This window comes from Oncorhynchus mykiss, chromosome 7 (assembly GCF_013265735.2).
Source record: "Oncorhynchus mykiss isolate Arlee chromosome 7, USDA_OmykA_1.1, whole genome shotgun sequence".
Lineage (NCBI taxonomy): Eukaryota > Metazoa > Chordata > Actinopteri > Salmoniformes > Salmonidae > Oncorhynchus > Oncorhynchus mykiss.
Window position 1 is genome coordinate 27,505,638 of NC_048571.1, and position 27,539 is coordinate 27,533,176.

Consider the following 27,539-nt stretch of genomic DNA (forward strand, 5'->3'; position numbering starts at 1 on the left):
AAAAAGTGATCTTGGCTCAGAAAATGTTGGCGACCACTGGGCTAAAGAGTTGTAACTTCCACTGGGAGGCAGCATCAAGCTACAGTATATGCTTCTGTTCTGCAGTTAAGTAACTGCATGGCCCCTCATCCCAAACACCCCTCTCCAACGCGTGTTTATATAGTGACACGCAAAGAGAGGAGAGAGAGAGCGACAGAGAGAGAGATATCCTTCAGTATAAAAACACACACCCTCTCTCTATATGCCAGAACATCTCTCAGGTCTCCACGCAACAGTAATGCCAGTGTGCTCTCGGTGACTCTACTCATGGATCTGCATCTTTCCGCAGACTGTCAGTGGATTGACATATATGACAGCTCGCCTACAGAACGTTTCTATGTCAAAACGACAGGAGAGTAAATTGGAAATAATCCTGTGGACCAGATATGCTACCATGGGCATTTTTGTGATGCACTTTGCAACTTTATAGTTCTTTCATAGAGATACAACTGATAAGGATGAAAAGTCATTTGATTAATTTTAATAGTTTGAAGAACAGAGAAAAAAAACATGGCATTACAAACTTCGAATGAAACTTCCTTGTCAACATTCCTGGACTGTGTGCCACGCCTGCAGAGCAAATCATCCATGAACGCATCTGGAAATATGAGCAAGGAAGTTACCAATACTACCTGTACCAATGCGTCTGTCATCACAAAACCCCCATCCGCACGACAAAAAGGTAATACTGGAAGATTCCTAAAGATTCTCTATAACTATCTCTGTTGTTTTGAGGTTCTTGAATCATTTCCTATCATTAAATTAATTACATGAGATTAATTCCTCCATTAAATTATATGATGGGTGGTGAAGAAAATAATTTTCAATATTTGGCATTGTTTGTCACAGCAGCAGGTTGTTCACACCACATTGAACAATAGGGTAACTTGGGGGAAAACGCCCACCTTAATGGAAATGTATATTTTCTGACAGAAAGAAAGTCAGGTTTGGTAAGATTTAGATATGTGCATGCTGGCAATCCTAAGGCAAACACATTTTAAAGGGAAATGAGTGGGCAGAATTTTTTTGTTGCAAAATGACCCCTGAAGGTTTGTGTGTTAAAATTAATTTTAGTTTGTCATTTTTGAGTAATTGCCTTTTAAAAAACAACAAATAAATCAAATTTTGGAACAAAATGACATTGCACATGTAAAGGACGTCATGCTGCTTGCTTAGAGAGTACAACTTCCTCCCGATTCGGCCCGTTCCTGGTGCAAAATCTGCCTTGCTGGCATAGGTGACACCTTCCTGAAGCGTCTTACTAGTCAATGCCACACAAAAGCTAGTTGTTCGGTGATGCAAGTGGGGACACTTCGGATAAAACGGATGAAATGTTTAGTTGAACAAGACTAGTGGCATCTAGGGAAAGTGTTGAAAATAAAATTGGTGACCACTCATTCAGTGTTCACATAAGGTAATGGTTCTTTATCTAGGCACAACAAAAAAGTTAATATACAGGTTTGAACACACCTACACATTCAAGGGTTTTTCTTTATTTTTACTATTTTCTACATTGTAGAATGATAGTGAATAATCAAAACTATTAAATAACACATATGGAATCATGTAGTAACCAAAAGTGTTATATACAAATATTTTGGAGATTATTCAAAGTAGCCACCCTTTGCCTTGAAGACAGCATTGCACACTCTTGGCATTCTCTCAACCAGCTTCCCCTGGAATGCTTTTCCAACAGTCTTGAAGTTCCCACATACTCTAAGCTCTTGGTGACTGCTTTTCCTTCACTCTGCCGTCCAACTCATCCCAAACCATCCCAGTAGGGTTGAGGTCGGGTGATTGTGGAGGCCAGGTCATCTGATGTAGCACTCCATCACTCTTGGTCAAAGAGCCCTTACTCAGCTTGGAGGTGTGTTGGGTAATTGTCCTGTTGAGAATCAAATTATAGTCCCTCTAAGCGCAAACCAGATGGGATGGCGTATCGCTGCAGAATGCTGTGGTAGCCATGCTGGTTAAGTGTGCCTTGAATTTTTAAAAAAAATCGTAGACGGTGTCAACAGCAAAGCATCACTACACCATCACACCTCCTCCTCCATGCTTCAAGGTGTAAATCACACATGCAGAGATCATCTGTTCACCTACTCTGTGTCTCACAAAGACACAGCGGTCGGAACCAAAAATCTCAAATTTGGATTGCCGCTGATCTAATGTCCATTGGTCGTGTTTCTTGGCCCAAGCAAGTCTCTTCTTCTTATTGGTGTCCTGTAGTAGTTGTTTCTTTGCAGTAATTCGACCATGAAGGCCTGATTCACAGACTCTACTCTGAACAATTGATGTTGAGATGTGTCTATTACTTGAACTCTGTGAAGCATTTATTTGGGCTGCAATTTCTGTGGCTGGTAACTCTAATGAACTTATCCTCTTCAGCGGAGATAACTCTCGGTCCTCGTTTCCTGTGGCGGTCCTCATGAGAGCCCTTTCATCATAGCGCTTGATGGTTTTTGCAACCGCACTTGAAGTTCTTGGACATTTTCCGCATTGACTGACCTTCATGTCTTAAAGTAATGATGGACTGTTATTGTCTTTTTGCTTATTTGAGCTGTTCTTACCATAATATGGACTTTTACCAAATATAACTATCTTCTGTATACCACTCCTGCCTGTCACAACTGGCTAAAACGCATTAAGAAGGAAAGAAATTCCACAAATTAACTTTGAACAAAGCACACCTGTTTATTTTAAATGCATTTCAGATGACTACCTCATGAATTTGGTTGAGAGAATGCCAAGAGTGTGCAAAGCTGTCATCAAGGCAAAGGGTGGTTACTTTGGAGAATCACAAACTGTTTTCGGTCAGCTGGCTGGAGTGATTTCTATTGATACCCCAACCACATCGATCGCAACACATTCAAATTATATTGTTAAATTAAATATGGTATCCTTCAGTTTTATATTTGGTCATATTTAATTTAAATGAGGCATCTTTAATTCATATTCAAGCTTATTATGATCTACAAGAATAAAAAAAGAAGCATTTGTTATATGCTCGACTCTCTTTGAGTGACAATAAGAACAAATCAGTTTTTGCCGCTGCTTGTCATGCACCACTGAACATTACAATAGCTGAGAAACTCCGCACGGCTGGCTGTGTCTGGTGCATACTTAGTAGACTAGGCGTCTATTATCAGACTGAAACAGACCTTGTGGTTCCAGGCTATTCGCTGTTCTCTCATAAGTTTTTACTATAGTAGAGGAGGAAATTAAATCAAAGTCTATATAATTCTATATATTTCACACTCCACTGGTGCATCACATTTATGGCTCAATATGCTGAAATTGCATTTTCCACAGAGCATCACTATTAAAGTTCATATATTTTCAACTTAACTATCACCAGACAAAGTTGTGTAATTAATCAAATATAGAAAAAAAATGAAAACCTGTGGAGATACCTTTCCTCAAAATAGGAGAGGTATGGACCAAAATTATGGGGAAAAGGTATAGATAGAACTGCACTCATAGATACGACACAAGCCCCCCTTACATACAAGCATATGCACGCATGCACACACATGCACGCAGACAAGCACACACACACACACACACACACACACACACACACACACACACACACACACACACACACACACAGTCCTGACATACTTTCCTTATAATGTAGACTTTATCTGCAGACTCCATGGCTAAAATATTTTTTGCTGACTCGGCTGTCTTGGAGACAGAGCAATTTATAGCCTGACAGTAACTGTCCCTTCCATCCAAGGTTACAATAAACTGAAACTAAAACAAAAACTAATCCTGAAAAAAACATCAAACTGAAATAAAATATTTAAACCGCGAGGTTAAACTTCACTTCACTCCACTGTTTTGGTCCTGTGGCTATCATGCTGTAATGGTGTGAAGCGAACCCATGCATTTGTGGAGATACTGTGTGAGAGCGAAGTCTTGCATCTTGCTCATCTCAATATCTGTGGTGCTGCTCATGGCAAAGTAATATCGCAGAGTCTACACTCTTAGAATAAGGACTGACTCAAGGAACCCTTGAGATTATCAAGGAAACCCTAGAGTTCCTCAAGGAACAATGGCTGTTCAATGCTTCATATTTGCACCTTCCTGGAGGAACCATGGAATGGAGGCTTGGCTTATTAGGGGCGTGGCTTTAATATATCTTTTTGAGAGTAGATGTCATTTCTGTTAAACTTTTCTGCTGTATTGTCATCAAGGTTTAACACTGACAGTTTTGTAGCATCAATGAGGCTAACAGAGGTTTATGAGTAGCTCAGAAGCCTATGCAAATCCCATAGTTGGATTAGTTACCACTTTAATACTGAATGTAATCAGCAATGTTACTATTATATTAGAATATAAAATTCTATACATTTTCAAGGATTTTTTTTGTTGCAGTGTACAAACTTAACAGGAATGACATTTACGCTAACAGTGGACCAAACATAACTATCTGAAAGCCACACCTCTAATCCGATAGGCTGCCACCTCCTATATTAAAACAGTTAAAAATTGAACTCCTCCCGTCACAAAACGTTTACACAGGGGTTCCTTAAATACCCTTTTCAGAGGTGTTCCTAGAGAAATATTTTTTCAACTGGAAAGGTTCTGCCGGTGTGGCAACACAAAATAATCGTCCAGGCAACTTTACTTCTATGAGTAAAGAGTACTTTTAGAGTACTTTTAACAAGCCCGTTTCATACATAAAATAAAGGCCATCATGAATTATGTTCAGTGTTTTTTTTATAAATGCGACCCCCACCATGTAAAAATCAGGCTGACAGTATTTTTGACAGTATGGTTTGAAGTGAATGAAATGCATCAGAAAGGTATTACAATCATACAATAACGTATGATTGATCCTGTGTAGAAAATAACATCACTAACCACGTTAACATCCACAGTTTTAATGCAGGTAATTTAATACGGTATAAAATCAGGACAGCTGTGATGGAAACATTAGGTTTCGGTACAATTTTATAAATGCTGACAGATCATTTGTTTGTTCGACATGGCGGGATTTGTTTGGTGTCTGTAAAATTAATTATGCACAAATTGGCTGTAGAAACGCCTTTGTGCGTAAATATTGATATAATAACCATATCGAAGTAAACTTTAAGTCGTGATGATATGGTGTGTAGTCCTCCCACTACGACTTGGGAAAGCATACAGTTTATTAGGCTATTACAACCGCATCGTGCAGCAACCAGAGGTTTCTGGCATAACCCTGGATCTACCAGGCGCAAATTTTCACTCGTGACCCAATTTTCAAATCAAGCAACCCCATTTGGGGTTGCGACCCCTAGTTTGGGAAACCCTGATTCTAAGGTATACTCAGCGCAATGACATTGCCACAAGCAGCACTGCAGATATTGGGAGCGTTTGAGTGGTAAGGATAAAGCTGTAGACTGTAGATGAACGTCTAGGAATGAAGTGACAGCCGAAAGTCGGACCCAAATGTGGTTTTCTAACAGCAAGGCTCAGATTAACATGGCAGGGTTGCTATTGTTTATGAAACGTTTTCTTTATAATGTCGAAGTAAACATATCACACACTCACAAACTAAATTCATAATATAATATGTGTATATTGTACAATCACTTAGAGAGAAAGAGCCTCAAATATCACATTTATTTGTATATCCATTGTTGTACATATAAATCCTGTTTCAGTCATGTCTTTGGTCACGTTCGCGTTAGTCTAACAAAAACACCCTAATGATTGGTTGACAATAGAGCCTCCCACAATGCAGACAAAAACTGCAGGATGAAGTTGGTGAAGGGCAACTGCAGAAGCTTGCAGTCCACTGCAGTCAAAACCTCATTAACTTTGATTACAGGATTCTTGTAAAGTTAATGCAGTTGACATGTAGATGCAAGGAGACATTGCCCTGCGTAAGGTGCCATCTTTCGGATGGGATGTTAAACAGATGTCCTGACTCTCTGTGGTAATAAAAAATCTGATGGCACTTATCGTAAGAGTGCAAGAGTTAATCCTAGTGTCATGGCTAAATTCCCAATCTTGCCCTATTCCGTCATGGCCATCTAATCACCCCCCTCATTCCTACATGGCATATATCACTCCTCACATCTCCACCTGATGTGTGGTGAGCGTTCTGGCAAAAAAATGGTTGCCGTACATCACCCAGGTGGGTGCTGCACATTGGTGGTGGATGAGGTGAGTTTCCCCCTTATTATGAAAAGCGCTTTGAGTACCTCAGTTGGTAGAAAAGTGCTATATACTGTAAATCCAATACATTTTTATATACAACTATGTCACGACTTCTGCCAAAAGTTGTTGCCTCTCCTTGTTGGGGCGGTGCTCGGGGGTCAACTTCACCGGTCTTCTAGCCATCATTGATCCATTTTTCATTTTCCATTGGTTTTGTCTTGTCTTCCCACACACCTGGTTTCTATTCCATTCATTACCTGTTGTGTATTTAACCCTCTGTTTCCCCTCATGTCTTTGTCAGAGATTGTTTTATGTCAGTGTTGTGTTTGTTGTATAGGTGCGCGACGGGTCCTCGTACCCATGTTTGTTTATGTCTGTACTTGTTAGTGTTATGGAGCATGTTACTTGGACATTTATTAAATGATTCCATTTTAAACTCAATTTTTGACTCTTCTGCGCCTGACTTCCTTGCCACCTATACACACGACTCTGACAATCTATTCATAAAACTAGTCAAATACATCTGAAAACGAACTGAAACTAAACGAAATGTACATAAAAAATTGTTGAACTAATATAAATAAAACGACTGTACAGTTTAAGTCGGAAGTTTACATACACCTTAGCCAAATACATTTAAACTCAATCAAACCTGACATTTAATCCTAGTACAAATTCCCTGTCTTAGGTCAGTTAGGATCACCATTCTATTTTAAGAATGTGAAATGTCAGAATGATACTAGAAAGAATGATTTATTTCAGCTTTTATTTATTTTATGACATTCCCAGTGGGTCAGAAGTTTACATACACTCAAATAGTATTTGGTAGCATTGCCTTTAAATTGTTCAACTTAGGTCAAACGTTTCGAGTAACCTTCCACAAGGTTCCCACAATAAGTTGGGTGAATTTTGGCCCATTCCTCCTGACAGAGCTGGTGTAACTGAGTCAAGTTTGTAGGCCACTTTGCACGCACACGCTTTTTCAGTTCTGCCCACAAATTTTCTATAGGATTAATGTCAGGGCTTTGTGATGGCCACTCCAATACGTTGACTTTGTTGTCCTTAAGCCATTTTGCCACAACCTTGGAAGTATGCTTGGGGTCATTGTCCTTTTGGAAGACCCATTTGCGACCAAGCTTTAACTTCCTGACTGATGTCTTGATGTTGTTTCAATAAATCCAATAATTTTCCTGCCTCGTTATGCCATCTATTTTGTGAACTGCACCAGTCCCTCCTGCAGCAAAGCACCCCCATAACATGATGCTGTCACCCCCGTGCTTCACGGTTGGCATGGTGTTCTTCGGCTTGCAAGCCTCCCGCTTTCTCCTCCTCCTTTCCTCCTGGTCATTATGGCCAAACAGTTCAATTTTTGTTTCATCAGACCAGAGGATATTTCTCAGAAAAGTACTATCTTTGTCCGCATGTGCAGTTGCAAACCGCAGTCTGGCTAATTTATGGCGGTTTTGGAACAGTGGCTTCTTCCTTGATGAGCAACCTTTCAGGTTATGTCGATATAGCACTCGTTTTACTGTGGATGTAGATACTTTTGTACCTGTTTTCTCCAGCATCTTGGTCCTTTGCTGTTGTTCTGGGATTGATTTGCACTTTTCGCACCAAAGTACATTCATCTCTAGGAGACAGAACCTTCCTGAGCAGTATGTGGCTGCGTGCTCCCATGGTGTTTATACTTGCGTACTATTGTTTGTACAGATGAACGTGGTACTTTCAGGCATTTGGAAATTGCTCCCAAGGATGAACCAGACTTGTGGAGGTCTATAATTTTTTTTCTGAGGTCTTTGCTGATTTCTTTTGATTTTCTCATTATGTCAAGCAAAGAGGCACTCAGTTTGAAGGTAGGCTTTGAAATACATTGACAGAAGCTTCTAAAGCCATTGAATAATTTTCTGGAATTTTCCAAGCTATTTGAAGGCACTGTCAACTTAGTGTTTGTAAACTTCTGACCCACTGGAATGGTGATACAGCGACTTATAAGTGAAATAATCTGTCTCTAAACAGTTGTTGGAAAAATGACTTGTCATGCACAAAGTAGATGCCCTATCCGACTTGCCAAAACTATAGTTTGTTAACAATAAATTTGTGGAGTGGTTGAAAAATACTTTTTAATGACTCCGCCATAAGTGTATGTAAACTTCCGACTTTTACTGATGTTTTAATATGTGATCATTGTCATCTGCCTCTCTCTCTCTCAGAGATGGACTCGGTGCGCATCCTGCTCTACTCGCTCATCTTCCTGCTCAGCGTCTTTGGCAACCTTCTGATCATTGTGGTCCTGACGGTCAATAAGCGCATGCGCACGGTCACTAACTCCTTCTTGCTGTCGCTGGCAGTAAGTGACCTGATGTTGGCTGTCTTCTGCATGCCCTTCACGCTCATCCCAAACCTGCTGGAGGACTTCATCTTCGGAGCCGCCATGTGTAAAATGGTCACCTACTTCATGGGTAAGATTGTGGCCATCTCCAGACAGTCTGCAAAGCAGTCGAACTGCACAAATTTCACCAATTATCTAATTACATGTTGTCATGTCTGGACTATCATTAAATGTGAAGATGTGTTTATATCCAATCAGTACTCTAGGTTTATTATGTGATTAAACTAATCATGTAAACATTCATTAACTAGGAAGTCGGAGCACCACGGACAATGTTGAGAATTACAGAGTTATAATGTCCCGAATATAAATCTTCAGATATTTTAATATCTGATCAATTACAGTCTTCTACTAATGAATTATTATTACCTCATAAGTTCCCATTACTGAATGTCGCAAACTCTTGGATATCTGCACGAACTCTAGCCTAAATCAGCAATATACAAATTGGTTTAATTATTTATTTACTAACTAACTAATATACGTAACATACGTACATACGTAACAAACGAACAGTAGATATTGGTTACTACACAATATATTGATACGTCCCTAGTGGGCTAAACCGGTATGATGGCTTGGTAGACAATGGAAAGGGGTGGGGACAGATAAAAGAGCAGGAAAGACTAAATGGATTCACTACGCACAGTTGATAATTATATTAATTGAAATGCTAATCCTTTGCACATGAACGATCGCTCATTCTCAAAGAAATTGCAATGTACATATATATATATACACGTTTGTTTGTCTTGTTGTCTCTCTCTGATGAAATCACTGGTCCGTCTGCTGAAGAGTCAATCAACAGAAATTCTTGGGTTGTGTTCATAATGGATACGTCATGTTCTTAGAATAGATGTTTCGGCAGATGTCAGTATTCTCATCCTAGGTTTATGTCATTTCTAGCTGCAGACCAGTAATTCTATGTTTAGGATTGCTCTTATTCTGTAGTGATTGATAGTCAAAGAGTTTAACAATTTCTAGCCGTGTAGCCAACACAACACGCGGTCTGGTTTTCTGGACTTGTAGTTTTAAACCATTTGTCAGCCATGTAGCCGCAGCAGCATGCGGACTGGTCTAATGTAAGTTTCGTCAGGAGTGGGTTTTATACACTTCTGAGAAAGGGGCGGTTCTTCACGCCGACGTAATGGCTCACGAGGGTGTGGCCACTGACTAGTTAAAAGTATCTTGTTTAGAAGGCCAACATGACATTACCTCTTCTCACAAATAGTTTAATATTCAATCGTATATTTTAACTTTTTATGGCTGCAGGGGCAGTATTGAGTAGCTTGGATGAAAAGGTGCCCATTGTAAATGGCCAGCTCCTCAGTCTCAGTTGCTATTATATGCATATTATTATTAGTATTGGATAGAAAACACTCTAAAGTTTCCAAAACTGTAAAAATATTGTCTGTGTGTATAACAGAACTGATATTGCAGGCGAAACCCTGAGGAAAATCAAAACAGGAAGTAGCTTCTATTTTTAAAACTCCATGTTCCATAGCCTCCCTTTGCTGGATTTAAAGGGATATGAACCAGATTCCTTTTCCTATCGCTTCCTCAAGGTGTCAACAGTCTTCAGACATAGTTTCAGGCTTTTATTTTGAAAAATTAGCCAGAACGATAACATCGCGTCAAGTGGTCACATGAGTTTTGCTCGCACAACATACTTTGGATAGGTATTACTTTTCCCTCTCCTATTGTGAAAGACATTTGCGGTTGATATATTATCGATTATATATTTTTAAAACAACCTGAGGATTGATTATAAAAAACGTTTGACATGTTTCTGTGGACATTATGGAAACTATTTGGAATTTTCGTCTGCGTTGTCATGACCACTCTTTCCTGTGGATTTGAACATAACGCGGCAAACAAACGTAGGTATTTTGGATATAAAAATAATTTTTATGGAACAAAAGGAACATTTGTTGTGTAACTGGGAGTCTCGTGAGTGAAAACATCCGAAGATAATCAAAGGTAAACGATTAATTTGATTGCTTTTCGTGACCAACCTACCTGATGCTAAGTGTACTTGATGTTTTATCATGCGATCGATAAATTTACACAAACGCTTGTATTGCTTTCACTGAATCATTTCAAAATCTGACACGACAGGTGGATTAACAAAAGGCAAAAATGTGTTTTCCTATATTGCACTTGTGATTTCATGAATATACATATTTATAGTAATATTTATTGAATGTAGCACTATGCTATTCAACGATTGTTGATGACACTTATCCCGTTAGTGGGATTGCAGCCATAACAAGTTTTAAACATTCAAGGTAGAAAACTAATAGAAATTTTCACTTCCAAAGCTACCGTTCTTCTGTGCTATACCGTCCTCCCTGATGTCACAAAATAAACAACTTTGACAGGATTGTTCTTAATACCCACGGACCATTCCCACAGTATCAAAAATATAAATATTGTTTAAAACCTGTCTTGGGCAGGGGGCAGTATTTTGACCTCCAGATGAAAAGCGTGCCCAAATTAAACTGCCTGCTACTCAGGCCCATAAGCTGGATATACATGTAGATTTGGATAGAAAACACTCTAAAGTTTCCAAAACTGTTAAAATAATGTCTCAGTATAACAGAACTGATATGGCACATGAAAACCCGAGGAAAATCCAACCAGGAAATACTATTATTTTGAAAGGCTGTTTTTCCATTGAAAGCCTATCCACCATACAAAGACTTAGGACCCGGTTCACGATCTCTATGGCTTCCTCAACATGTGACCAGTCTTTAGGCATTGTTTCAGGCTTTTTAGATGCACCACGTTCAATGAGAGGACAGTGGAAATTTCCAGACATGAACCAAGCATGTGATTGGGAGCGCGCATTCCTTGGTTACTTTTTCCATTGACAAAGCTTTTGTCCGGTTGAAATAGTATTTATTATTTATGACAAAAACAACCTGAGGATTGATTTTAAACATCGTTTGACATGTTTCTATTATCTTTTATTGTACTTTTTTGACTTTTTGTCTTAGTGTTGAGAGCTCGCATTGTGCCTTTGGATTTCTGAACTAAACGCACCAACAAAACGTAGGTATTTGGACATCGAGATGAACATTATCGAACAAAACAAACATTTGTTGTCTAACATGGAGACCTGGGAGTGCCACCAGATGAAGATCATCAAAGGTAAGTGATTAATTTTAATGTTATTTCTGACTTTTGTGACACTCTCCTTGGTTGGAAAATGGCTGTATGGGTTTCTGTATCTAGGCGCTGACCTAACATAATCGCAGTGTGCTTTCGCCGTAAAGCCTTTTTGAAATCTGACACAGCGGTTGCATTAATAAAGAAGTGTTTTGGTTATCCTGACCTGAACACCATGGTCAATATTATAATAGCCCATAATGAACCATGAAAACGATGTCCATTTTGTCTGTTCTCTTTGGTCGCAATGTCATGTTTTTTTTTAGATAAACAGCTTGTTTTTGTACGGTAACTGTGCTAAGGGTGGAGTTTAGGGCGGGGTGAGGAGTACTGGGCAGGCGTGACTTTCACACCTACAGTAGCCAGGCTATAACTGTCTATTGTCCTGCTAATCTCGCTACAAGTGTTTGAAAACCCTTTTTTCAAAATGCCACCATCTGTCCATCACTACTGTAAATAAAAACACAGCATCTTGTTTACATTCTTCATTGTAACCACAATGTCACAAATCATTTGTATCTACCTTTCCAATTACTTTTAGAGTTTGGGATTTACAAATGTGTGCTTTGCATGTCATTTTTTGTTAAATCTAGTTCGGATATAAGTATAACTTTTGAGTGACGCCTTTAGTGAGAGGTCAAATGCTTTAATATTTAATAATACCTGCCCTCCGAATTCATAACTAAGGGGAGTTTTTTGCGCCATTATTAGTTACATTGTTTTAGTTTCAACGTGCAGACGGGCACTAATAACAGCGGGAACGTTTTCCTAGTCAGTGCCATTTGTTAGTGCAATGCCCCTTAAAGTGTTGCTCTGTGCAACCCATTGGGGTGGGGTGGGGTGGGGTGGGGGTCCACCCCCCCTCCCCCTTCACCACTTCCTCCTCCTGCCTTCCCCATGGGCTAGGTCCATCTTCTGTGTGCGGCTCTACGGCCCATCCGGTGCCCCCTGCCCTCGTGCCTTGAACCTCGCGTGCTCACCGATATTTCAGTGGATACAGCTGGAGAACTGCAAGCCAATCCCATTGTGCACCACTCAGGAGCCATGACCAATATGACCAATATATATTGTCCTGCTAATAACAGGGTTAATAATATATCAGTGAGAATATCCAAGGGGCTTTTTTGTAATTCTAATAATCAATTTGTTTAATAAAAACAATATTTTGGAGAAGATTTCATTTTCAAATAACTTAAAATGAGTGAGGAAGAAGGCCATTCTTGTAAATAAATCAAGTTTGTTATTTAGAATAATTTATTTCTGTTTTGGAGGGAGAGAAACCAAAAACCTACAGTAATCTCATTGATCTCCCAGTCGAGGCTGGCACGGGTATGAACCAGCATCTGTAGTCTAAGTGTCTTAGACCGCGGCACCACTAAGACGCTGTACAACGAGACTGGTCGGGAGTAGGCTACAGTACTACAGCGACACAATAGTGCCTTGGGACCCAAAAGCATAATCAGAGCTCTAACTCCCCCTTTCACTGGTCTGGAGCAATGAAGTAGTGAAGCAGGGTACCATACTAAACCACAAATTCCCGCAGCATAATCGCAAACTGTTTAGTGGAGCAACCACTGTATCTTATAGTCTGAACAGAGCAGTGCAACAGAGCAGTGCAACCAGAGCAACCTAACTCTTACAAGTGCTCCCTTTGCTTTAACCTGAAAAAAACTGCCTAGGTCCCTACTTAATTCAGCTAAATTATCCTGGAAGCTTATATTGCCATGCCCCACCAACTCAATCTCCATCTCACTAATACTACGTTCGAGTTCCCCTAAAATTATCCTAGCCTCTGAGGATGCAAAAGCTGTATACTGTTAACAGAAAAGCCGGATCCCACCATTGACTCAGACTCATACTCCTCTCTTCGCTGCCCCCACCATTCCCAAAAATTCTGGAAACCTGAGCAAAAAGTGACATCTTGTAAGGGCTTTACATTAAACTTCCAATAGGATGCCTGCCGAGGCCCTGGTGAAAAAGACAGCTGAGTCATGGTTATGTGATGATCCGAAAAACCCACCAGGAGAATGGTAGTGCCCAACAGCCTATTGCTCTTATTCCTGGACATGTAAAATCGATCAAGCCGGGCTGCACTCACCCTTGCTCCAAAAACCTTCACCCATACTGTCTTGTGTTGGGATGTCTAGTTTGCCAAACATCCACTAGGTCAAACTGCTTAATGATGTCCCTTAACATACCCACTGATCCTGAATGAGGCTCCTCCCCATTTCTATCTTTCGTAAAATCCAATGTGCAGGTCCCCACCGACCACCAGTGTCTCCTCAGGCGCTACCTGTGAGAGTTCCTGTCTAAGACACCCAAATAGAAGTCCCCTCTCTCTCCCTGTGTTAGGCGCAAACACATTTATAAAGACAAAACCCCTGTTGTTAATTTCTGCTCTTCTACAAGCAGTCTTCCCCTATACACCTCATTTGAGGAGCACATTTTTACAGGCAGACCAGGTACAAAAAGGACTGCAACCCCTGCAATAATATTTGTCCCATGGCTCAGTACACTTGCCCCTTTCCACTAGAGCCCCCAATTGACTTCATTCACCAAATCACTATGAGTCTCCTGCAGAAACAAAACCTTTACTTTTTTTTGTTCTACATATTCACCCAAAACACTCCCTTTCCCACATCTCTGGCGCCATTTATATTAAGCGAGCCTACCCAAAGAGTCTCCATAAGAAGTGGGAGAAAAGCCAGCAAAGAAAGAGATCAATGGCAAAGCTCAAAAATCCTCAGTGCCAAAAATAAATAATTCATCTTAACAGCATCTGAAGGTAGACCTTTATCCACTTCCACAACATAAACCATTTCCTGGGAGAGAGGACACCATGCCCTTCGTTTTTCATACGTTTGGACTGATCTTACAAACTTTACCGGATCGCATAAAAAGCCTCAAGATTAACTTTTTTTCCCCTTAGTCTCTTTTGGGAACCGTTACAGTTCCCTCATCGTATACTTTGACCCCTCTGCCTGACTGGCTGTCAACTCTGGACCCATTGAGGAGGAGTCTTAAAATAAATCTTCCTCATCGTCCTCTTCCTCAGATTCACCTTCCTCATCTCCATCTCCAATCTTGAAGACCTGCCCTTTCTCTTCCCCCCCCCCCCCCCCCCCCCCCCCCCGGCAGCAGGCAAAGGTTCCTTAGTGCCTTTGACCACACCAGCCTCTCCCCTCCCTTTTCCTATATTCTGCCCCTTTTTCCTCTTCCGCATGACACCGTCCTCCACCCCCCCAGTCGCTTTTCCTTCCCCACTATACTCTCCTCATCCACTAGCTTAAACAATTCTCAGCAATCTAAGTCAGAGTACATTTTTCATCAGTATGAAACAAATCATTATGTTGATACTGAGCACAGCCCCATTGGTCAGAATGGTAGAAACAGACGCCTCACAAGTCCTCAAATGGCAGCTTCATTAAATAGTACCCGCAAAACAACAGTCTCAATGTCAACAGTGAAGAGGCAACTCCGGGATGCTGGCCTTCTAGGCAGAGTTCCTCTGTCCAGTGTCTGTGTCCTTTTGCCCATCTTAATCTTTTAATTTTACTGGCCAGTCTGAGATATGGCTTTTTCTTTGCAACTTTGTCTAGAAGCCCAGCATCCCGGAGTCGCCTCTTCACTGTTGACGTTGAGACTGGTGTTTTGCGGGTACTATTTAATGAAGCTGCCTGTTGAGGACTTGTGAGGCGTCTATTTCTCAAACTAGACACTCAAATGTACTTGTCCTCTTGCTCAGTTGTGCACCGGGGCCTCCCACTCTGCTTTCCGTTCTGGTTAGAACAAGTTTGCTCTGTTCTGTGAAGGGAGTAGTACACAGCATTGCACAAGATCTTCAGTTCCTTGGCAATTTCTCGCATTGAATGGCCTTCATTTTTCAGACTAATGAGTTTCAGAAGAAAGTATTTGTTTCTGGCCACTTTGAGCCTGTAATTGAACCCACAAATGCTGAAACTCCAGATACTCAACTAGTCTGACGAAGGCCAGTTTTATTGCTTCTTTAAATCAGCACAACAGTTTTCAGCTGTGCTAACATAATCGCAAAAGGGTTTTCTAATGATAAATTAGCCTTTTAAAATGATAAACTTGGATTAGCTAACACAACATACCATTGGAACACAAAGTGATGGTTGCTGATAGTGGACCTCTGTATGCCTATGTAGATATTCCATTAAAAAAATCAGCAGTTTCCAGCTACAATAGTGAAATCAAATCAAATTGTATTGGTCACAAACACATGGTTAGCAGATGTTAATGCGAGTGTAGCAAAATACTTGTGCTTCTAGTTCCGACAGTGTGGTAATATCTAACAAGTAATCTAACAATTTCACAACAACTACCTTATACACACAAATGTAAAGGGATGAATAAGAATATGTATATATACATATGTGGATGAGCGATGGCTGTGCGGCATCGGCAAGATGCAGTAGATGGTATAGAGTACATTATATTCATATGAGATGAGTAATGTAGGTTAAATGTAATCATGATATAAAGAGAAATTGTTTAAAGTGAGTAGTGATACATTTATTACATCCAATTATTAAAGTGGCTAAAGATTTGTGTCAGTATGTTGGTAGCATACACTCAATGTTAGTGATGGCTGTTTAACAGTCTGATGGCCTTGAGATAGAAGCTGTTTTTCAGTCTCTCGGTCCCAGCTTTGATGCACCTGTACTAACCTCGACTTCTGGATGACAGCGGGGTGAAGAGGCAGTGGCTTGGGTGGTTGTTGTCCTTGATGAACTTTTTGGACTTCCTGTGACATCGGGTGATGTAGGTGTCCTGGAGGGCAGGTAGTTTGCCCCCAGTGATGCGTTATCCTCTGGAGAACCTTACGGTTGTGGTGGGAGCAGATGCCGTACCAGGCATCTGGATGCTCTCGATTGTGCTCTCGATTGTGCATCTGTAAAAGTTTCTTAGTGTTTTCAGTGACAAGCCAAATATCTTCAGCCTCCTGAGGTTGAAGAGGCACTGTTGCACCTTCTTCACACGCTGTCTGTGTGGGTGGATCATTTCAGTTTGTCCGTGATGTGTACGCCAAGGAAAGTAAATCTTTCTACATTCTCCACTACTGTCCCGTTGATGTGGATAGGGTGCCCCCTCTGCTGTTTCCTGATGTCCACGATGATCTCCTTTGTTATTTTCTTGACACCACTCTCTGAGGGCCCCCACCTTCTCCCTGTAGGCCCTCGTCGTTGGTAATTAAACCTACCACTGTATTGTCGTCTGCAAACTTGGTGACTGAGTTCGAGGCGTGCACCACGCAGTCATGGGTGAAGAGTGAGTACAGGAGGCCCCCGTGTTGAGGATCAGCGGGGTGGAGATGTTGTTTCCTACCCTGTCCACCTAGGGGCGGCCCGTCAGAAAGTCCAGGACCCAGTTGCACAGTGTGGGATTCAGATCCAGGGTCTCGAGCTTAATGACGAGTTTGGAGGGTACTATGGTGTTAAATGCTGAGCTGTAGTCAATGAACAGCATTCTTACATAGTTATTTCTCTTGTCCAGATGGGATAGGTCAGTGTGCAGTGTGGTTGCGATTGCGTCTTCTGTGGAGCTATTGGGGTGGTGGGCAAATTGGAGTGGGTCCAGGGTATCAGGTAGGGTGGGGGTGATATGATCCTTGACTAGTATCTCAAAGCACTTCATGATGACAGAAGTGAGTGCTATGGGGCGATATTTGTTTAGCTCAGTTACCTTAGCTTTCTTGGGGACAGGAACAATATTGTCCCTCTTGAAGCATTTGGACACAGCAGACTGGGATAGGGATTGATTGAATATGTCCATAAACATACCAACCAGCTGGTCTGCGTATGCTCTGAGGACGCGGCTAGGGATGCCGTCTGGGCCGGCAGCCCTGCGAGGGTTAACACATTTAAATGTTTCACTCACGTTGGCCACGGTGAAGGAGAGCGCACAGGTTTTGGTTGCGGGCCATGTCAGTGGCACTTTATTGTCCTCAAAGCGAGCAAAGAGTTGTTTAATTTTTCTGCGAGCAAGATCTCAATATCTGCGAGTGGGCTGGTTTTCTTTTTGTAATCCGTGATTGCCTGTAGACCCTGCTACATACCTCTCGTGTTTGAGCCGTTGAATTGTCACTCTACTTTGTCTTTATACTGACGCTTAGCTTGTTTGATTGACTTGCGGAGGGAATAGCTACACTGTTTGTATTCGGTCATATTTCCAGTCGCTTTGCCACGATTAAAAGCAGTGGTTCGCGCTTTCAGTTTTGCGCGAATGCTGCCATCAATCCACGGTTTCTGGTTAGGGAAGGTTTTAATAGTCACCGTGGGTACAACATCACTGATGCACTTGCTAATAAACTTGCTCACAGAGTCAGCATATCCATCAATGTTGTTTTCTGAGGCTATCCGAAACATATCCCAGTCCACGTGATCGAAGCAATCTTGAAACGTGGAATCCGATTGGTCGGACCAGCGTTGTACAGACCTGAACTCGGGTGTTTCCTGTTGTAGTTTCTGTCTATGGGCTGAGAGCAACAAAATGGAGTCGTGGTCAGATTTGCCTGAAGGAGGGTGGGGGAGGGCTTTGTATGCATTGCGGAAGTTAGAGTAGCAATGATCCAGAATGCTGCCAGCTCGAGTTGTGCATTCGATATGCTGATAAAATTTAGGGAGCCTTGTTTTCAGATTAGCTTTGTTACAATCCCCAGCTACAATAAATGCATCTTCAGGATATATGGTTTCCAGTTTACATAGAGTCCAGTGAAGTTCTTTCAGGGCCATCGAGGTATCTGCTTGGGAGGGACATACACGGCTGTGATTATAATAGAAAATAATTATCTTGGTAGATAATGCAGTCGGCATTTGATTGTAAGGAATTATATGTCAGCTGAACAAAAGGACTTGAGTTTCTGTATGTTGTTATGATTACACCACGAGTCGTTAATCATAAGGCATACACCCCCACCATTCTTCATACCAGAGAGATGTTTGTTTCTGTCGGCGCAATGCGTGAAGAAATAGGATGGCTGTACCGACTCTAACATTTCCTGAGTGAGCCATGTTTCTTTGAAACAGAGAATTTTACAATCTCTTATGTCTCTCTGGAAGGTAACCCTTTCATCTACCTTGTTGTAAAGAGACTGGACATTGGCGAGTATACTCTGGAGCGGTGAGCGATGTGCCTGTCTATGGAGCCTGACCAGAAGACCGCTCCGTCTGCCCCTTCTGTGGCGCCGTTGTTTTGGGTCACCTACTGGGATCAGATCCATTGTCCTGGATGGTGGTCCGAACAGAGGATCTGCTTCGCATTCCTTGTCGTAATGTTGGTAAGTTGACGTTGCTCTTATATCCAATAGTTCTTCCCGGCTGTATGTAAAAATACTTAAGATTTCTTGGGGTAACAATATAAGAAATAAAACATATAAACAATTTAAAAACTTAATTGTTTCCTAAGAACGCGAAGCTAGGCGACCATCTCTGTCAGCGCCTTGTATGCTAGTAATTTACGACATTAACAATGTCTACACTGTATTTCTGATCAATTTGGTGTTATTTTAATAATGGAAAAAATATATATTTTCTTTCAACAACAAAGACATTTCTAAGTGACCCCAGACTTTTAAACGGTAGTGTAGTTCATGATTCAGTGATTCAAATATCGAGTCCATTCTCAGTAGAATATTACAGCAGACCATTTAGGCCACACAAAAATGTATTACCTCTCAATCGCCTCGCTATTTATGTTGAATAAATTTGCCTTTAAATTTCAACTAAGCAAGCTGTGAAAACATTCAGTTTACATCTTCAAACAAAAACTGGCTGCATTATCTGTAATAGTGGGAGACAGAGAGCTGGTTTCAAGTGCAGGGCGCAGCAGGTGTTTATTGTAAAGGACCACAGGAGGAGGCAAGTAGCTGGGTCCAGGTGCAGGCAGAAGGTTATACACAGGTGGTCCAAAAAGGCTACAGCACAGGCAGGGAAAAGGCTAGTAACGTCATCCAGGAGATCAGGCAGTGGGTTGATAACAGGAAATCCGATAGGCAAAAGTACAGGCAGGGAATAGGCAAAAGGCGTCGTTAGTGAGGCAGGCCAAAGCTATCATACATAGTAGGATTAATTACAGGAAAAAAAAAGCTCTGACTAGAAGTGTGTCACAAAAAAAAACAATACCAATGATGGGGTGCAAAGAACTGAACTAAATAGTGTTTGATAATGACATACAGGTGTGTGAACAGGTGGTCAGAATTCAGGTGATTGGGATCTGGAGAGTGAGCTGCGTTCAGGGATCTATGTGTTTGAGAGTGTGAGCTGGAAATTAGGCTGGAAAGTGAGCTGCGTTCAGGGGATCTACGTGTTTTAGAGTGTAAGTTGGAAGCAGACATTACAATATCTGCAATAGTTGAATCACTATCAGAAAGCCAGTTTTCAGTCAGTAACTCTATTGAAATAACAAATAAATCCTGCAAATAACCCAATTAGAATGATTTGTAGTCTTAACATCTGGCACATAACAACGACACAAATTATAATCAAAAACTAACATAATAACTTCTCATCACAGGGATGCCACTTTAACTATGTTATCTCCTGTTTCGCTGGTTGTACTTTCCCTTATGATGCCTTGTGACCCTGCTCTATCAAACATTTGACTAACATGGCGATGTTTAGCATATGAGTGTCTTCCGTCTTTTTACGCCAATAACCAATTCACTACATATTGTATCAACACAGAACACTCACATTTACACAATTTAGTGATTGTTTCAAAAGTGGCTTGATACAAAGTGAGACTATTTGTAAACATAATTTGTGCTCTCGTTCATACCATGCCAATTTGAATATGTTACTTAATCCACTGATGATTCCCATAAGGATTATTCAACCCCAAAATCTGCCAAGGAGCAGGGTTGAATCAAGCTCTCTGACCTCACAAAGGCAGTCAAGCACCCAAGCTAACTGGCTAAAGTTGGCTAGCCTGTTACGGCTGAGTGTTCCGCTAGCAGAACGTTTCGACAACATCCTGTGAAATTGCAGAGCGCAATTTTTTTTTTTTTATGATTCAAAATATATAACTTTCATACAATCACAAGTGCAATACACCAAATTAAAGCTTAACTTCTTGTTACCGTGTCACCGTGTCAGATTCAAAAAGGCTTTACGGCGAAAGCAAACCATGCTATTATCTGAGGACAGCACCCCATCAAACAAACACATGACAATCATATTTCAACCCGCCAGGCGCAACACAAAACTCAGAAATAACGACATAATTCATGCCTTACCTTTGAAGATCTTCTTCTGTTGGCACTCCAATATGTCCCATAAACATCACAAATGGTCTTTTGTTCGATTAATTCCGTCGTTATATCCCCAAAATGTATTTGGCGCGTTTGATTCAGAAAAACACCGGTTCCAACTCGCCCAACATGACTACACATTATCTAATAAGTTACCTGTAATCTTGGTCCAAACATTTCAAACAACTTTTCTAATACAACTTTAGGTATTTTGTACCGTAAATAATCGATCAAATTTAAGACCGAATAAACCATGTTCAATAGCGGATAAAATGAAAGTGGAGCGAGCGCTTGGTCGCACGCCCCAAACACAACAGTACACTAGACTCGACCCTTGTTCTGAATAGCCATACTTCTTTATTACTCAAAAGAAAAACATCAACCAATTTCTAAAGACTGTTGACATCTAGTGGAAGCCCTAGGAACTGCAACCAAAAGCCTCAGAAATGTGGATTCCCATAGAAAACATGGATAGTTTGTCCTCGGGGTTTCGCACGCCAAATAAGTTCTGTTATACTCACAGACGTTATTGTAACAGTTTTAGAAATTATGTATGCATATCCTAGCTTCTGGGCCTGAGTAGCAGGCAGTTGATTTTGGGCACGCTTTTCATCTGGACGTGAAAATACCGCCCCATGTCCCAAACAGGCTAGCTTGCTAGCTACTTCCAGACATTAACAAGAAAATACATCCTCGCTCTGACAATTCTATTCACCTCAGTAGAGCTGGTTAGACTTTTTCCATGTTATTCAAAGCGTTGGTGACTAACTGCGCTGTGCTGCTGTCAATAATTTAATGACGTTATTTTCCCTAACGTTTACTGTCAACGGCCAAATTCAGCGGGAGTTGACCGCTCATAAATTCATCAGTTATTCTGCACTCTGGTATATTCAGACAAGTGTTCTGAAATCCAAACAAATAGCCAGAGCGAATTTACAAAGCACCCTATCTAACAATGTCCAATGAGAATGCACAACGACTATACCATTTAGCTATGCTAAAAACGATGTGAATAGTTTATATACTAGCAAGTTCGATGCATTGATATGCTATGCAGTTCATAAGGATAGCGTAACCAACAAATTTGTCAGCCAACATTTAATTAACCCTTGTGTAGTCTTAGCATTCTGTATACTCCCCTTGTCCTAAGGATAAAAGATGACCCGCCTTCACTAAACCCCTAAAATAAATCAGCTTAATTTAATTTCTAACCCCAAATCTATTTTGTATGAAGAAACATGTCATTCATCTCAAACCTTTTGAATATCTGGGTTTACCCTCCTCACAATGCAGAAAGACAGCATTTAATCAGTGGACACCACTCGTTTTTATTCCAACATACCTGTCATAATTGTTTTATTTTCTAAAGTAGGGGGTTATTATTATTACTAAAGGTACTGCATAGGTGTAAACATGATTTGTTTTGAAAGAGACAGCACTTGTATAGCCTAGGAAAGTGGCAGAAATGTGCAGAAAGCAGTTTTGAATGCATTTTATTGAAGGGAAACAATAACAGTGTAACGGCTTTCCTCCTGGGAAGGAGAGGCGGACCAAAATGCAGCGTGGTTATATTTCATGTTTTTTTTTATAATAAAACGCAACATGAACATATTACAAAATAATAAACGTGGCAAAACCGAAACAGTCCTAACTGGTGCATTAAACACAAAGACAGGAAACAACCACCCACAAAACCCAACACAAAACAGGCTACCTAAATATGGTTCCCAATCAGAGACAATAACTAACACCTGCCTCTGATTGAGAACCATATCAGGCCCAAACACAGAAACAGACAAACTAGACATCCAACAAAGAATGCCCACTCAGATCACACCCTGACCAAACAAAACATACAAAGCAAACTATGCAACCCCCCCCCAAGGTGCGGACTCCGGCCGCAAAACCTGAACCTATTGGGGAGGGTCTGGGTGGGCATCTGTCCGCGGTGGCGGCTCTGGTGCTGGACGTAGCCCCCACTTCACCATAGTCTTAGTCCGCCTCATTGTCCGCCTCCGTGGCCTCCTAACAACGGCGACCCTTCTAAATGACCCCACTGGACAGAGGGGCAGCTCGGGACAGAGGGGCAGCTCAGGACAGAGGGGCAGCTCCGTACTGGCTGACGACTCCGGCAGACCCTGGCTGACTGACGGCTCTGGCGGATCTGGTGGATCCTGGCTGACTGGCGGCTCTGGCGGATCCTGGCTGACTGGCGGCTCTGGCGGATCCTGGCTGAGTGGCGGCTCTGGAAGATCCTGGCTGACTGGCGGCTCTGGAAGATCCTGGCTGACTGGCGGCTCTGGAAGTTCTTGGCTGACTGGCGGCTCTGGAAGATCCTAGCTGACTGGCGGCTCTGGAAGATCCTGGCTGACTGGCGGCTCTGGAAGATCCTGGCTGACTGGCGGCTCTGGAAGATCCTGGTTGACTGGCGGCTCTGGAAGATCCTGGCTGACTGGCGGCTCTGGAAGATCTTGGCTGACTGGCGGCTCTGGAAGATCCTGGCTGACTGGCGGCTCTGGAAGATCCTGGCTCACTCTAGCAGCTCTGGACAGACGGGCAGCTCAGACAACGCTGGAGAGGAATAAGGCTCTGGCAGCGCTGGACAGAGGAGCTCTGGCGCCTCTGGACTGAGGGGCGGAAGCTCTGGCAGTGCCGGACAGGTGGGAGACTCCGGCTGCGCTGGAAAGGAGGAAGGCTCTGGCAGCGCTGGACAGGCAAGACGCACTGTAGGCCTAGTGCGTGGTGCCGGCACTGGTGGTACTGGGCCGAGGACACGCACCTCAGGGCGAGTGCGGGGAGCTGCTACCGGAAGGCTAGTGTGTGGAGGTGGTACTGGATAGACAGGACTGTGCAGGCGCACTGGAGCTCTTGAGCACCGAGCCTGCCCAACCTTAACTGGTTGAATGCTCCCAGTCGCCCTGCCAGTGCGGCGAGGTGGAATAGCCCGCACTGGGCTGTGCAGGTGAACCAGGGACACCATGCGTAAGGCTGGTGCCATGTACGCCAGCCCAAGGAGACGCACTGGAGACCAGATGTGTAGAGCCGGCTTCATGGCACCTGGCTCGATGCCCACTCTAGCCCGGCCGATACGCGGAGCTGGTATGTACCGCACCGGGCTATGCACCCGCACTGGGGACACCGTGCGCTCCACAGCATAACACGGTGCCTGCCCGGTCTCTCTCGGGTAAGCACAGGAAGTTGGCGCAGGTCTCCTACCTGGCTTCGCCATACTCCCTGTGTGCCCCTCCCCCCAATAAATCTTTGGGGCTGACTCTCGGGCCGTGCTGCCTCCTCATACCAGCGCCTCTCCGCCTTCGCTGCCTCCAGCTCTTCTTTGGGGCGGCGATAATCTCCTTGCTGTGCCAGGGTCCTTTCCAGTCTAGAATCTCCTCCCAAGTCCATTTCTCCAAATAATTCTGCCTCTCTTGCTGTTGCTGCTGCTGCTGCCTCTCCTGCTGTTGCTGCTTTTTACCACGCAGCTTGGTCCTGTTGTGGTGGGTGGTTCTGTAACGGCTTTCCTCCTGGGAAGGAGAGGCGGACCAAAATGCAGCGTGGTTATAGTTCATGTTTTTTTAATAATAAAAGTCAACATGAACATAACACAAAATAATAAATGTGGCAATACCGAAACAGTCCTAACTGGTGCATAAAACACAAAGACAGGAAACAACCACCCACAAAACCCAACACAAAACAGGCTACCTAAATATGGTTCCCAATCAGAGACAATGACTAACACCTGCCTCTGATTGAGAACCATATCAGGCCCAAACACAGAAACAGACAAACTAGACATCCAACATAGAATGCCCACTCAGATCACACCCTGACCAAACAAAACATAGAAACATACAAAGCAAACTATGGTCAGGGTGTGACAAACAGTTTTGAACTATTTTGGCAAGATAGTAATATTCTTATACTGTACAATGAGGAATACAACTACAAAATACTAGTCTTCTCCCATTTATTTAACCTTTGCCCCCACCTACAAGGTGTATAAACCAAACAATAAATAAGAATAAAATAAGATTCAATACGTACAAAACAAAAATGTGAAGAACATAAATCAATCAACTCTAATTAGCACATGTAGGACATTATGCAAGAGTGTGTGCATGGACTTTGCAGATGTATTTATCACATGTGCAGCATATAGTATTTGTTTTACAGTCCTTCTTTGGGTGACAGAATTGGTATCTCCTCTTCTTGCCTACCCCAGCTGCAGCCTCAGGTGGATCAGGACAAGTTTAAGCCCCTGAAAAGCTTTCACAAGAACTGCAGAGGCTGTAAGTGCTCCTTTCTTTGAATGTGTGGGGTTACAAAGGCCTTTCCCAGCTGCCCCGGGAACACCCTCATCTTGTTCCACTTATCAGGCATCCAGGTAGGGTTGATCTTGTTCCATATCACGAAGGCATTGTATAAGGACACGTCAATGATGTTATGGAAGATGACCAGGGGCTAGCAGGCAGTCATCCTCCTGCAGCTGTAAGTTCCAATCACCTTGTCCAGGTTGTCCACACCTTCTTTGTTGTGGTTGTAGTCCAGGATGATGGCTGGGTTCCTGTTCTCACGGTCACTGATCTCAGCCAATTTGTGTAGTGTGCTCAGGAGGTCCACATTCTTGGTCCTCTTTGGGAGGTAAGAAACTAAAATGGTGGTGGGGGTGAAGGCAAACTTTGATGAGAAGTCCTCTCTCCGCCTTGTTACGATGAGTGCAGGGGGAAGCACAGGCTTGTTCTTTCTAACTGTGCCAACTATAGTGATCTTCCTCTTCAGGAGCTGCTGGCTGAGTTCAATCAGTAGCACACAATCTCAATTTCTCATTGTGTGTGTGTGTTTCTTTGTTGTTTTTGTGGTGTGTAAATTATTTTATTACCGCCGGGTCAAAAATGACCCTAAGACAATTGTTGTACCCTGGGGGTGTACAGCTTTCATGGAAATATGAAAAAAAGGCGATGTTTCACTTTTTCTAATGTTGGGGTCACTCTAGGAAAAGTCATCAAATTTCAAGTTGAAAAAATATAATTTAGGGGGTTTTCTCTGCTGTCAAACATAGTGGCGTACAGTTGAAGTCAGAAGTTTACATACACTTGGTTGGAGTCATTAAAACTAGTTTTTCAACCACTTTTTCAACCACTCCACAAATGTCTTAATTTTGTTAATTAACAAACTATAGTTTTGGCAAGTCGGTTATCTACTTTGTGCATGACACAAGCAATTTTTCCAACAATTCTTTACAGACAGATTATTTCACTTGTAATTCACTGTATCACTATTCCAGTGGGTCAGAAATGTACATACACTAAGTTGACTGTGCCTTTAAACAGCTTGGAAAATTCCAGAAAAGCTTTCAAAGCTTCTGATAGGCTAATTGACATAATTTGAGTCAATTGGATGTTTACCTGTGGATGTATTTCAAAGCCTACCTTCAAACTCAGTGCCTCTTTGCTTGACATCATGGGAAAATCAAATTAAATCCACCAATACAATTGTTACATTTTGAGCCTAGTTGGTTTAGCCACAGAAAAAGTGAGCAACTTTCCCACTAGCCATGATTGGCTGAGATAATGACTGGGCTGGACATGTCGAGAGATGAGTTCGGATTGGTCTGCCACACTTCTGTGTATTTGAGCTGGTCAGTATGTGTAGGCAATGCTGTCTAACTCGGCTTTAAAAAATATATCACATAGTAAAACTGCATAAGTGTTGCTCTACACTTTCTGGAGGACCGAGTTTTGAAATCAGTGGAATTAGATGGATAAAACACCTGTCCCCGGATTACATCTTCAAACTAAGGGCAACCATGGCATCAGTGACAGAGAGGGAGAAGTGTCCAGCCATGTATACGGGTAATATAGTCTAGCTAGCTACATTTTCAGATATTACACGTTTCTAATTTTGTCAGAAAGTTGTTTTCATTTCAAGTTGTATACGTTAGCTAGCTAGCTAATGTTAGCTAGCTTGCTAGCTAACATTACGTGTATGAGCTGTGTAGTAATATTATTCGTATCTCAGAGCCATGTGTTTGGCTAGGTATAGCCTAATGTTAGCAAGCAAACGTTGAACCTGGTTGGTTAGCTACCTGCAGATTCATGCAGGGTTGTAATGTCATGAATTGGGATTATGGTTAATTTTTTAGCTAGCTAGCTACATGTCATAACAAAAGACTCCACTATGCAAGTATCCATTTCAATAGAATGTTCATGATGTCACTGTGACATAACGGCTGTCGATAAACATAGCTGGTAAATTCGCTCTGGCTATGTACTCCGATTTCAGAGCACCCTCGTCTGAGTGTGCCAGAGCACAGAATAACAGACAAATGTATTAACACTCAACACCCGTTGAATATGGCGTCAGTAAACGTTGGCAAAAAAAAAGTCAATTATTGACAGCAGCACAGTGTCAGTAAACGTTGGCAAAATACCCTCAACTGTTGCCAGCAGCACAATTGCAGTCACCAATGCTCTGGATAATATAAAATCTGCCTAACCAGCTCTGCTAGGGTGAGTA

At 42.1% G+C, this 27,539-nt stretch overlaps 1 protein-coding gene across 1 annotated transcript in view; it reads left to right on the forward strand.

Moving 5' to 3' along the window:
- The first annotated feature begins 271 nt into the window (after positions 1–271).
- LOC110527593 (cholecystokinin receptor-like) overlaps positions 272–27,539 on the forward strand; it is a 48,847-nt gene continuing 21,579 nt past the window's right edge. The window contains exons 1-2 of the mRNA XM_021608978.2: positions 272–721; positions 8,403–8,651. Of these exons, the coding sequence (XP_021464653.2) occupies positions 550–721; positions 8,403–8,651 (421 nt within the window). The 5' untranslated portion in view covers positions 272–549. The remainder of the gene's footprint in view (positions 722–8,402; positions 8,652–27,539) is intronic.